This window comes from Hippocampus comes, unplaced genomic scaffold (genome assembly GCF_001891065.2).
Source record: "Hippocampus comes isolate QL1 unplaced genomic scaffold, H_comes_QL1_v1.1 scaffold381, whole genome shotgun sequence".
NCBI classification, from domain to species: domain Eukaryota; kingdom Metazoa; phylum Chordata; class Actinopteri; order Syngnathiformes; family Syngnathidae; genus Hippocampus; species Hippocampus comes.
In genome coordinates this window covers 1,057,329-1,070,286 of record NW_017805016.1, presented here as the reverse complement: position 1 = coordinate 1,070,286, position 12,958 = coordinate 1,057,329, and the positions used below count along the sequence as shown (strand labels likewise).

The window sequence follows — 12,958 nt, the reverse complement described above, 5'->3', positions numbered from 1 at the left end:
CACTGGACAACACATAACAAACATTACAAAGACCTTCTACTCCCAGTTGGGCCTCATTGATTTTGTGTGATGTTTTTTTAGAAGGCCCCTCATTCGTTTTTCGGATTGACTGGTGTACTTTGTAGGAATATCGAGCAAATGCTCAAATTTGGTACCTAAATTGTCAAATCAATGACTGCCAGGCAAAAATTGCCCCCAAAAAGCAAGAAGTCCGGAGTGATGTTCATTTTTTTTCATTATTATCATTAATAACCACTGTACTGTGGGTACGTTAATGTGTCTTGAGGGAACATCAGAAGTACAGCAGGAATTATACAATGTCATTAACTTGATGTGAACAGTATTTACTAAGAACAATAAAATCTTTGTTCGCCTCTCTACGCAAGCCTCCACTAGATGGCTGAAGGTGGAACCGGTTGCCGATGGGCTCAGGTTTGTAAACTGCATCAGATGACAAATTACGTTTGTCAAATATACGTTTTGACCGTATGTGATTGTACTTATTCATGGATGCAATATAAAATATAGAATGCAATGTAAATTTGTCACGATTATTTCTTAAACAGGTGAATGATATACAAATTTGGTGGGAGTATACCAAGATGACTGTGACGTCACAAAGTGGCGCCATTAATAATTTCGCCGAAACAGAATCACGGGACGACGCGACTGACATGAACGTGAGCGTTGGATAAAAACAACGACGGTGTCGTTGTTTTGTCGTTTCGTCGCGTCACAAACACCAGAAGAGATATAAAAAACAATATGTAGACAATTGTCAAAATGTTCTTGTTGAGTCCACAATTATGTACACTAACAGAATGGGCAAAGTGTGGACGCTAGCCAAAACTAAAGTGGCGAAATGAAGCAGGGCCTTGTTAATAGACAGTGCTTTGGCCATCTAAGGATCCTTTTTAGAACCGATTTGTTATTTGATTTGTTTTTCTTACAAACAGGTAAACCCGGCAGGTAGATGTGTGCCATACGACATGGACACGCAATGGAAAAGTGTCCCCAACTTGCAGGTGACACGAGCCCTAAACCAGAGTAAGTTTTTTCGGCCATTTAACTGACATTGATTAGGAAATATCTACAGGGGAGCTCATTAATATATTATCACGTATTATTATATAATGTTAGTGTTTTTGTACTGTGGTTCATCGTTAACGTATCTTGCGATTGTGCGAGGTTACCGGGAGAGGCATGCGCAAATGTGGAATGAAGTGACGTTACGCGGCCCTACCCCGGAAGCTGAAAGTGTCGACATCCGCCATTTTAGGAGTGCGTCGAAGCTTCCTAGGCTGTACAAAGCAGTTAGCGTGGCAACGGCCAACTGTGTCCTTTTATTCTTTGCTACGTTGACTTTCCTCCCATAAAGTTCACGCAGCTCGCGTTATCAGCCAGTATTTAACGAACGTGCACTACCACGGCCGTTTTACTGTGTTATTTCCGAACGTCCTCGCAGAAAAATGGCGGAAGGTGCCCATTACTTTGGTAAGTCATGTGTTTCAGTCCATCGTTAATCTTCCCCTTTCCTTTCTGGTGCCTTGTTTATTTAGGCTCTCTGCTGACAAGGGAGGTTAGATGCACTGGTTTCATGACTTCAGGAGGTAACCCTTTTCACCTCGGCCTCATTTCTTTCCCACTAGATCTTTAATTGGACCAGAATACGTAATCGTGGTTTGTAAAACGAGTTTTAAAACAGTGCTCCTTCCGTTCTGTCACTGTAACACAAATATTCTTTCATAGGTACATATTTGCAAACATATACAGTGTAGATTCATATGAAATCGGAGGTGTCAAACTCCAAGTCCGCCACATCATTTTATGTGGCCTGCCAAAGCTAATCGTGCGCCTCAACCTCACGTGTTTTACTAAAATTTGGACTAAAATTGCAAAATTGCAATTGGTCTTCACTTTCATATTCTAATGTCTAGATTTTAGAAACATTTGTCACCAAAATCCTTTTTCTGAAGTAAATAGTTGAACTATACACAAACAAAATTTTGTCACTGGCCAATTTGTGGTTAGGGTGTAATGGCTTCGTATTACTATATCTCAATCCACCTCTCCATGTTTTTATACTGCTTATTCTCACCTGGGCTGGAGCCTATTCCCTCTTTGAGCTAGAGGCAGGGTACACACTGGAGTGATAACCAGCCAATCACGGCAATTATAAATTCAGTCGTCAAGGAAAAATAGTTCAATTGTTGTCTACGTTAAAGTAGGTTGGCAACAAAAAAATAGAATATCTCAGGGTTATTACATGTAAAAACTATTTGCATTTTGGTCTGTTTTCAGTTTTTGTTTATTTTTGCAAGGAACTTTTAAGTCGACAATTTGCCTGTGGGCCTCGTTTGACAGCTGTGATTTCAATGTTGACGTCATAAGATACTTTCAATTAGGCTGAAGCTAATTGCACACGCTCTTTTTGTAGTTTTATAGCGATTCTTCTTCTTCTCCTTTCGGCACGTCCCTATTCAGGGGTCGCCACAGCGAGTCAGTAATTTCCATCCGCCCCTGTAAACCGTCCTACCAACTCGCATGGTCGTCTTGGCAAAAGTTTTACGCCGGATGCCATTCCTGACGCAACCCTCCCCATTTCTCCGGGCTTGGGACCGGCACTGGGGAACAGTGCACCCCCAGGGGAGGGCACTGCCCCCCAGCGGCTGGGTTGTAGTTTTATAGCGATTATATGCATTATATTCATTATTATCATTTTATGTTAGTATCAACTATAGTCGCGTTAAATTGATATTGGTTAGAATATGCATGGTTTTGATTAAACAGTTGCTACAGTGGACACGTGGTAAGATTGATCTATCTTTCAGAACATGACAACCGCACTGGACCGAGCAATCGCAGTCGTAAAGGTCGCTCCAATAAAGGTCGCTCTCGCGAACGCTTCCAAAGAGACCGCCAACGTGGCGGCCATGGCGGTGGCGGCAGTGCAGGAATCTTTGGGGGTCCAGGACCGCGGTCCAGACTTGAAGACACCGATGGAGATGTGACAATGAACGACAGCAGTCAGAACAGATTGTGAGTGAGGCTACTTCATAGTTTAAGAATGGTTTGCTGCATAGTCCCCAAAGCAATCCGTATTCTAAAATGTTAATTTCACGTTCATGGATGCATTTTTGTCTGAGAAATGACAGCTTCTTGGATCGTTAACAAGAGCACACTTATTTTAAAGAATACTTTTGTATACTTTTGTAATATATTTATTTCTTCTTTCAGCACCCCCTATGGAAGGAACTTTCGGAATGACGGCCGAGACAGGCGACATGGCAAAGAAGGAGGGGGCAGAGGCGGCTTCAGGGGAGACAGAGGTGGTGGGGGCAGGAACTGTGGCACCTGGTTCAAAGTGACCGTGTGTATCACTTTAGTTAGCACATCAGTTACACGTTCCTTTCGCACCATTAATCTTCTTGTCTCTGTCAATCATGTTTTTCCCTAGATTCCTCATGGAAAAAAATATGACAAGAAATGGTTATTGACGGCGCTTCAGAACATCTGCTCTGTAACTTACACACCTGTTCAGGTAAGGTGCAGCATCTTTGTTGATTACCATTTGTTTAATGCTAAAAAAAAAAAAAAAAAAAAAAAACACGCCTCAAGTCATTGGCGCAATGTAGAAAGTTTTAGTTTTGTTTTGATGAGTTGTTTTCCATTACGTTACGCTTTGCTCTTCCAGTACCATGTTGACCATAGCCGAGCCCATTTCTATTTGGACAATGCAACTGCAGCCAGCGCTCTGCATAAATGTTCTCACAAGATCACTGACACAGATGGTTACAAGGTTAGTTAACTTCTTTCTTTTAAAACATCACCTGTCAATAGACCATTCCATACACAAATCTGTGAATTCAACAAATGTTCACTGGGCCTCTATCAGGGCTGTGAAATTTCCGTGGATTCTATTGTGAAAAATATGATTTTCACAAAACTTTTATTTTTACATTAAAAATCATTGGGGGATAGGGAGAGGGGTCTACTTGGCTTTAATAGCCTTGCGAGGCAACAGTGCCTCCTACACCGTGGCACAATACAGCCGGACCCGCGGAGTTTAACGCCAGCTGAGCGTAGAACATGTTTTGACTGCAACTCGGCAAAGCCGATCAGGACTAAACGCGGGCTAAAAATAGCGTCATCTGGCACCGCGTACGTGAATTTTACCGACGAACGACATTGCCTTATTTCCTATATTTATGACATTGCAACGTCGTTTGGCCTGAACATAAAGTCAGGAACGAGTACCTGCATGAATACATTTGTAAAATCAAGGAACCGGGCAAGGCTTACTGCGTGCTATGCCACCAAGATATCAAGTACGGATCAGGCCCGAGACCTCTCACCCCTAGACACCCCCCCCCCCCTTAACTTTCCTCAGATTTTCTCTTCCTCATTTCACAGCCCTGCTTTATGGATATGATATTTCTTTTCTTCAGGTGGAAGTGCATGTCAATCCCAGCAATCCACCTAACTTCCTCCTGTCTGACCTAAAGCCAAAAGACATTGAGCATTTAAAGGTAAGTTAAAAAGAATTTAGAAAATCCGTAATGCCTATGAATGAGGTGATCAATATCATTCCTCTTTAACCTTCTTCAAAAACAATGATCTTTTCTAAGAACTAGGGATCGACTTATGCATCTTTTTTTTTCCAGATCGCACACAAGTATTTCACTTTTGAGTACTTGGTCGGGCTGTACGATCTGGCTACATTTTAATATCTTGAATATATTTTTGCGAGATATCTCTCACAATATTACAATGAGTTCAGTGAAAACTAAGCAGCTTCATGATGGGAGTACTGTTGGCCTGGACGGAGACGAGTAGCATGGAGCCGAGCTTCATAATGTACACGGTAGTGATGTGTACTTAAGTTCGAGACAGATACCGATAATTGATGCATCTGTAGCACAAACCAATTTCTTCTGGGTTTTCAGTATTCATTTGTGATCTTTATTTGATTCTAAAACAGCAATGTATGGCAAAACGTTTTGATGGCTCACAGCAAGCTTTGGACTTGAACAACATTCGGACAGACCCAGGTCAGTCCACATTCTCAATACATTTACTGCACCATAAGTATATTATTCAACACGTTTGTTTACCCTCTATATTTATTTTTATTCTCAAAGAACTGCCTCTGGCAGAAGTAGCTGAGCATATATTGTCATGTTGTCTGAAAGTTGGAATCACATTTTATCGTAACAGACCTGGTCTCTCAGAATGTCGAAGTCATCCTGAATAGGAAGACAAATATGGAAGCTGTCATCAAAATTATTGAAGAGAACATTCCAGAGGTGTGGTGAAAGACATATAGTGAATATTAAAATATGCCCTTCCCACTCCGGCCTTTCTGACACATGTACTTTTCAATCTGCTTGTCTCCTTGCTAGCTGACCAGCTTGAATCTGAGCAACAACCGAATCCATAAACTGGATGACCTAAGTGAATTGGTGACAAAAGTGCCTAATTTGAAGAGCCTCAATCTTTCCCACAATGAGGTGAGTGTGGGAACCACGAACCTTTTGTCAACATAGTTGTGTTTGTTGTATTTCTGTTTTCACACTAACTGTCATGTTGTTGCTGTTTAGCTGAAGTTAGACCGGGATCTGGACAAAGTCAAAGGTCTGAAGTTGGTGGAGCTGTGGCTGGTCAGGAACCCATTGTGTGACCTTTTCAAGGACCAGGCTTCATATATTAGGTTAGTTAACTCTTTTGGGGCGTGAGATCAGTTGGTGTGCAATGACCCCAAAAGTATAAATGTTGGCGCCAGACTGGCATGTCCAGAACTACGTACAAAGGCCATAAGAAGCCTTTTTCTTGATTAAAGGATGTTCGGTAACCCTGCAGGGAAGGATGACTGGATTGAGCAGAGCCAACTAATTCCGTTAATTCCCCGTTTTGTGTGTAAGGAGCTCATTTCTTTCCAGGATCTCAGTTGGTTCCAGATTTACTATTTAACCAAAACCGTGATTTCCCCCAATGTACAGGATGTTTTGTGTCCCCTGGTGATTTCTTACTTCAACTGCAGATTTTTTTCTGACTCTCCAAAATGTTGATTCAAAATATGACTCTACTCTTTATTTTTTTAATCTCGATTTAAGCAACTGTCTCTTCTTTTCCAACTGTGTTTGTGGGTAAATCGTTTGTAAGACCTGTTCATAAGCTCTCAGTGGTGCTGTGCCCAGCGCTCCCCCTGCTGAAATCCAACGAGGCATCCCATAAACAGCAATGAAACACCAACAAACAATCGGCTAATACTCCTAAATTAGATATGAGAGTCACGTAACATTATGTACTGCTATGACAAAATGGCAGTGAAGATCTTGAGCGGTGGCTCCACGACTGTGTTGTGGGTCTGTCTACAAGAGAGAGGCCTAAGCCTATGTCCGAACTTAAGTATGGATGAAGTAACACAAGTGCTCAGCCAGCGACTCCCCCTTGACTCCTAACACCCTTGCCCACTCGGCTTCCCACATCAGGCGGGTATGGAAGGCTGGATAGCCCATGACGGGTAAGATCCCACCTCTGAAACTTTGGGACAACCTAAGGCAGGCACAGTCACGATTACTCAGCCTCAGTCCAGGCATGCACGGCCTCACGCAACCAGTGGAGGAGCGGGACTGGAGAGGAGAAGCCGATGGGTTGAGGGGGACACGCATTTGTCAGTGAGTGGTGATGTGCCAACCAGCTGGCTCATCGGATGGATGGATTTGTTCGAAAGAGCCTCCGACAAACATTCTGAACTGGGTATTGTTTTACCTGGCCACAAGAAGTAAAACACTTCCCTCTTCCATGCTGCTGGTGACTGAGACCAGAGGGAGAAAAAAAGTACAATCCTGCATGAAAGGATATCACTAGTCTGATCTCCTCAACGGCTTTGGCATTAGACTAAACTCAATGTAGGATTTTGCTAATTTTGAGATTGCTGAGTAGAGTACTAATTTGCTTTGGCAGCCCCTGGGGGGGGCTAATGCTCACGGATGAGCAGTGGGGGCAGCTGGGCCCAGCTCGTGCTGGAGTCATCTTCTCAAGTTCTTTTCTCTTGTCAATAATCACGGAGCGACAACACTCCTCGCATGCTAAGTGCTGCTCTGCTTCTCCTCACTCTTCAGCCACTTAGAAATTTTAGTCTCTCTTTCGTTCCTTTCTCATCAGCTCATGCGAGAGGTAACAAAACCTTTGTTTTACTACTACAGAAGGAACGCGCATGCTGATTTCCAGTGCAGTCTTGTCACAGACTGGCTCAATGTGTCTTTTGAGTGTTTGTGTGTGTGTGTGTGTATGTGCTTCTAGAAAAGTGTGGTTGTCGCTTCCCCATGTCCGTATTGGGGGAGAGGGTGAGTACACCTGTGGGTAAGTGCACATGGGGATGGGAACAGTGTCGCTGCAAGGGTTTGGCTCCTTATATGTTAAAACATGTCCTTATGAGACGATGAATTAAAGTACAGAGATGTAATCCAGACACGTGTATGTAAGAAGATTTGCTGTCAGAAGTACAAAGATAAAAACTCGATTTGTGGGCATTTATCAGGCTTCCACCCCATCTCCTTGCTTCTCTGACTCAGTATCATTGCAATAATCTTGACTAGCTCGAAATACCAAAAGAGCATAATGCCCGGATTCTCCTCTGAAGCCGAGCAAGCAAGGCATTCACAAAGCAGCTTGCTATCTTGATATTTCGTGAAGAACCTATCGAGTTAGACTACTCCCTCACCAGATGATGGAGGGTTTGCTCTTACCATTATTGAATGATAGCTGTTGAAAAGGCTTCCGATCTTAACTGCCGATTCGGAAGACACATTTGACATGGTGTACATAGTTGTGTTTCCAATAATGTCCATCCTAACCTTTTTCATTTTCATGACTCGGGGGTGAGACGGAGCCTATCCCAGTTGACGTGACAGTCGGTAACAGTGCATATTGACAACTATTCGCATTCACTTTTGTACTGTTGGGTAATTAAAATCATTCAATTGAATGAACCAACTGTTTTTGTTTTTTTTAAATGTGGGAGATTCCCGGAGTGCATGGACCTACACAAGCACAAGGAGAACATGCAAAGTCAACACAGAGAGACCTTAGCCCAGATTGAAATCAAGAACTTCTGGCCTGTTCATATACAGAGCTTTTACAATTGTTTGACACCACTAGTATTTCTGCAGAAGTGGCAGCGTAGCCACTTTAAACTTTTGAGTTTCAAAAGACACACGGTGATATCAAATGGGCCAACAGGAGACGGCTACTGCAGAAATAAATATAATGTCATTGTTAACTTTACAATGATGCTCTAATACCTTTTCAATTTTTGTTCCCGTGCCAGTGCTATGCGTCAGAGGTTTCCCCGCCTGCTTAAACTTGTGAGTCTACTCTTTGAATTATATTTTTATTTCAACTATAACTGTTCACCTAATTTGTGTTGCTTGAATTACACAATATGCATTGGTACCTTGAGATATGAGTGACCTGATGTATGTTTTTTTTTTTTAACCCTCTGAGCAAAAAAGTTTGATACAAGTCATGTATGGTGGCGGTGACTCAGCAGTTTACCAGTTAGTAAACGATTCTTCAAAAAGGCTTTAACTGTTATTTGCCACGCCCATGTGAAAAGTCCACTAGCTTAATGCTAATGCATAATGGGAAACACCATCGGGAGCGAAAGAATGTCATCAGTGTCGTGGGCACAAACGTTGCTCTTAAAGGTGTAGAAAGACAATATAACAATATACTCATGGGCATCTCTATTCTTTACCCTCTGCATAGAGCGACTAATGTACAGCATTTTACAAAGGAGATGCTGCGACTGGCTCTGTGTGTTGTCGAGCTGGATGTATTAAACTGCCCCCAGGTGGCCAAGGAGTGGAGACCAGAAGGACCAGCACAATTTTCTTTGAATTTCAGCAAAAATGCGATTTGATTCCTTTACATTCTTTTAAATTGGCAATAATGTCAGTTTAAAGAATAATATAAAATGCTGTTCTTCAGAATAAAAGAGCATGTTAGAATAGTTTTGTGGAGGTGGGGGGTGACAGGGATTAACGACAGTTGCATTTATTTTAATGGGGAAAGATGTTTTTGAGTTACAGGAGTGGTCACCGAACAAGTTAGACGTGTATTTCAGGGTACCAATGCAGATTGAAAGAATGGGAATGTATGACACCTGTAAAATATAATTTGCTTATTCCATTTTGTTTTTTAACTCCCACCCTCCAGGATGGTAATGACCTTCCTCCGCCCATCGGATTTGATGTGGAAACACCCACCGCTATTCCTCCCTGCAAGGTTAGTTTTTTTGTCACATGTAAAGTAGTTGATGACATTTGTTTTAAAATGTCTTGCAAGCCAAGTGATAATACATTGAATAACTTGACAAATGGAGGTCTGACTGAAGCATTCATGTTTATTTTGGATTCCAGGGAAGCTATTTCGGCTCGGATGAAATCAAGGGCCTCATCCTTCGATTCTTGCAACAGTGAGTTTATGCCAGAAAATTCTAAAAACATTACACTGGGGCACAACAACGCTTTAACTTGTGTTTCGTGTGATTGTGTTAGGTACTACAGTATATATGACTCTGGGGACAGACAGCCTCTCTTGGATGCTTACCATGACGGCGCGTCGTTGTCCATCACAACACCTTTCTCCAATCAAAACCCATCCAGGTAAAATTCCAAAGGGAAACATTTCATTTACTTTGTTGTTACTCCTGTTGCTCAAGGCTCGGATAACAACGAATATTGCTTCAGAAAACAGATAAGCCGTGATTGGTCGTTACCTGAGTTATGAGCAACTGTTATGTCATTTTCAGTCGAAAAAAAGTGGCAAAATGGATGCCCTCTGAGATGGGTAAAAATTGGTGGATTTTGCTGCTGAACTCATATTCCACAAACGCAATACAGTATTATACAAAATGTGTTTAGACTTATGGAGGCGGACAGAACATATTGTAAAGAAAATTTGGGGGTTGACTTCCCCTTTATGAGCACATGCTGTTTCTAACATTGACAGTCCAATGCTTTTTGTGTAAGTGATTTTCAATCCGTATAAATTTATTTCAAGTGTGTTGGGAGTGGTTTAACTGATTGCCTGGTCTCTATCTGCAAGATATTCACCTAACACATTTGGGCCGGGGATTCGCACTTCTGATTCACACTTGTTTAGTAAATTTTTTTTTTTTGTTTGTTTTTTGTTTTTTAGGTCAAGTCTTGGAGAGTACCACAAAGACAGTCGAAACCTGAAGCGGGTCAAAGACTCCAGTGAGTACTTATTTGGTTTAAATGGGACTTTGGTGATAGCGTCATCATTTTGAATCATGTATTGCCTTCCCATGTTCTCAGTGTGTGTAACTATGCCACTTACAGCGGTCCGCTTCAGGCTACTGAAGCACACGCGTCTCAATGTGGTGGCTTTCATTAACGAGCTGCCCAAAACTCAGCATGACATCGCCTCTTTTACCATCGATGTCAATACCTACACTGTGAGTGTTCTGTCCGGATGGCCCCGATGAAGTATTTTTTATTTTATTTTTTTTTATTTAACATAACTCCTGTTTCTCTACAGAACACACTACTGTCATTCACCGTGAGCGGAGTCTTCAAAGAAGGTGATTGTCATTTTTGTCCATCTTCTCAAATGTCCTATTTTTATTTTATAACAAAAGAGGCTTTTTTCCAGGAGATTAAAAGCGTAAACCTTAAATAATTTGCATTTTTGAAATTCACTTGTTAAAATACAAGTCAAGTAAACTTTATTGTCAAATTTGTCTTGGAATAATATGACATGTTTAAGTTTTTCTTTAAAAAAAAAAAAAGACATTTAAATTCTTGTGGCATTTTGTCATCCATATGGTAGTTGAATTGGTATTAGTACTATGACGCTGTCCTTGGAAAGAATTCTCTCCTGTGAGGGGTATCACTGGACACAAGATGTTAGAATGCTCCTGATCTTATGTAAATATTTGTGATTTTTTTAAAAAAAAAAATTTAAGTTGCTGTCAATGGGAAATCCCGAGACTCCACCCTGGCCTTCTCTCGAGTTTTCATCACGGTCCCTGCAGGAAATTCTGGGTAAGCAGCTTTCTTTGCTACTTAATTTTCTTTTTAATATAAATCAGATAAAACCAAGAGAATTGCACATTGTGTATTTAAAACTACCACATCACTTTGCCTTGAAAAAGCTTTTCCCTTAATTCTACCAAACAAGGTAAAACAATGTAGAAGGGCTAAGAAATAGAATTGATGTCGCTGTGTTATAACCATTTAAGCAATGTATATTTCAATAGAAATGTTGAAGCAACATAGTCAGCGAAATAATTTAACAATGTCCACGAGCATATATTATTCATCCTCTGAAAAGAATTGATTATAATACTGTTGCTTCCTGAGGAGTTTGCCTGGCTCCATGTGTATCTGTATATCTTTATCATACTGACCCCAGGTTACGCATCAGGAAGGAGCAGCACAGTGTCCATTGAACTGAATCAAAAACTGTGATAAATGTTTAATTCTTTACATGTTTTAAAGAATTAATGTTATAGTCTGCTGATTTTCTTATTTAAAATACATTACAAATGATTTGGGGATAGTTTGGGGGCTGGAATGGATTAATGATATTCCCATCCACGTCAATGGTAAAAGATGATTTGAGATACAAGGGATTTCAGCTACAACAGCATTATTGTTGCATTATAGTTGAATGAACACTGATCACAAAACCAAATGCGCCCTGCAGTCTGTGCATTGTCAACGACCAGCTCTTCATCCGAATGGCCACAACAGAAGAGATCCGCAAGGCCTTCGTGGCGCCCGCTCCGACACCATCTTCCAGCCCGGTGCCCACTCTCACCGCACCTCAGCAGGAGATGCTAACGGCCTTCTCGCAGAAGTCGGGCATGAACCTGGAATGGTCCCAAAAGTCAGTCTCTTTATCTTGAGTCTACAAGTATTTTCTTGGTGGTGTTTTCAAGTGTGTAAACATTTGTTCTTTGTTGTAGGTGTTTACAAGACAATGAGTGGGACTTTAACAAAGCGGCACAAATCTTCACACGGTTACAGGTAACAAGTTACTTTTGATTGATCTGCATTTGGCAACATGTATTATTCGATAACGGTAACATACTGTTCTTTTTTTGGTCTCTTTCCAGACGGAAGGAAAAATCCCTGATGTTGCATTCATCAAATAAATCATTGATTCATACCTCCTGTAAAAATTAAACATTGGTACATTGATTTGTTTGATGATTTTGTCTTAAAAGTAGCAGAAAATGGTTGAATATACCGTACAAGTTCCGTTGATGTGGTTTTGTTTTAGCAGCCAAAGATTTCCGCAATTTATTTGGAATTCAGACTTGTTTTCTCTTCACTCTGTATAGAAATAATTGTTTTCAATGTAATAAAAACTTATTGCCAGCATTTTATATATTGTTCCTCTTGTTTTATACTTAATGCAGTTATTGATTCACATAATTCTCAATTTTTGGAAGTCAACCTGGCAATCTGACAATTGTCATAATTTGTGCCCAGAGCTGTCAGCTTTGTTTGTTTACTACGGCATGCCTGTTAATCCAGGATAAAAGGCACCAGGGTGTTGAGGCTAGGTTTATGGGTGACTGTTACAACACAGTCAGGACAGGTCCATTTGTGATCTGTGGCCGTATGACTGCTGCCATGACACTACCATTCATACAAAATAGACAAGGGCAGCATGCCATGTAAATACTTTCAGTTAAATATATTTCTATAGCTAAAGATATATTGTGTTTTTTTAATCCCCAAATAATCCCTTAATTGAGCCACTTGAGAAAAAAAAATCACCATGACCGAAAAAAGTGGAAATGCTGAAATATCTTATTTTATGCTCTAATTGACTTAATGAGAACTATGAGCCTGTATAAATTGAGGATAATATGTTTTATTGTATACTAAAAAGGGGCGGGGACAAAAACTAATTT

General features: G+C 40.9%; 1 protein-coding gene across 2 annotated transcripts; it reads left to right on the top strand.

Moving 5' to 3' along the window:
• The first annotated feature begins 601 nt into the window (after positions 1 to 601).
• On the top strand, positions 602 to 12,424 carry nxf1a (nuclear RNA export factor 1a). 2 transcript variants are annotated; one of them, XM_019863366.1, is made up of 23 exons: positions 602 to 680; positions 957 to 1,047; positions 1,560 to 1,610; positions 2,832 to 3,039; positions 3,238 to 3,370; positions 3,458 to 3,541; positions 3,695 to 3,799; positions 4,449 to 4,529; positions 4,982 to 5,051; positions 5,218 to 5,306; positions 5,403 to 5,510; positions 5,601 to 5,710; positions 8,333 to 8,369; positions 9,223 to 9,291; positions 9,426 to 9,481; positions 9,564 to 9,671; positions 10,207 to 10,265; positions 10,371 to 10,486; positions 10,570 to 10,612; positions 10,997 to 11,075; positions 11,740 to 11,922; positions 12,002 to 12,062; positions 12,152 to 12,424. In XM_019863366.1, exons 1-23 carry the CDS (start codon positions 603 to 605, stop codon positions 12,188 to 12,190), a joined length of 2,058 nt encoding a protein of 685 aa, XP_019718925.1. In that variant the 5' UTR covers position 602; the 3' UTR covers positions 12,191 to 12,424. The 2 variants fall into 2 exon arrangements, with proteins under 2 accessions (XP_019718925.1, XP_019718926.1); XM_019863367.1 differs by lacking the exons at positions 602 to 680; positions 957 to 1,047; positions 1,560 to 1,610 and adding an exon at positions 1,244 to 1,494.
• Positions 12,425 to 12,958: the final 534 nt, after the last annotated feature.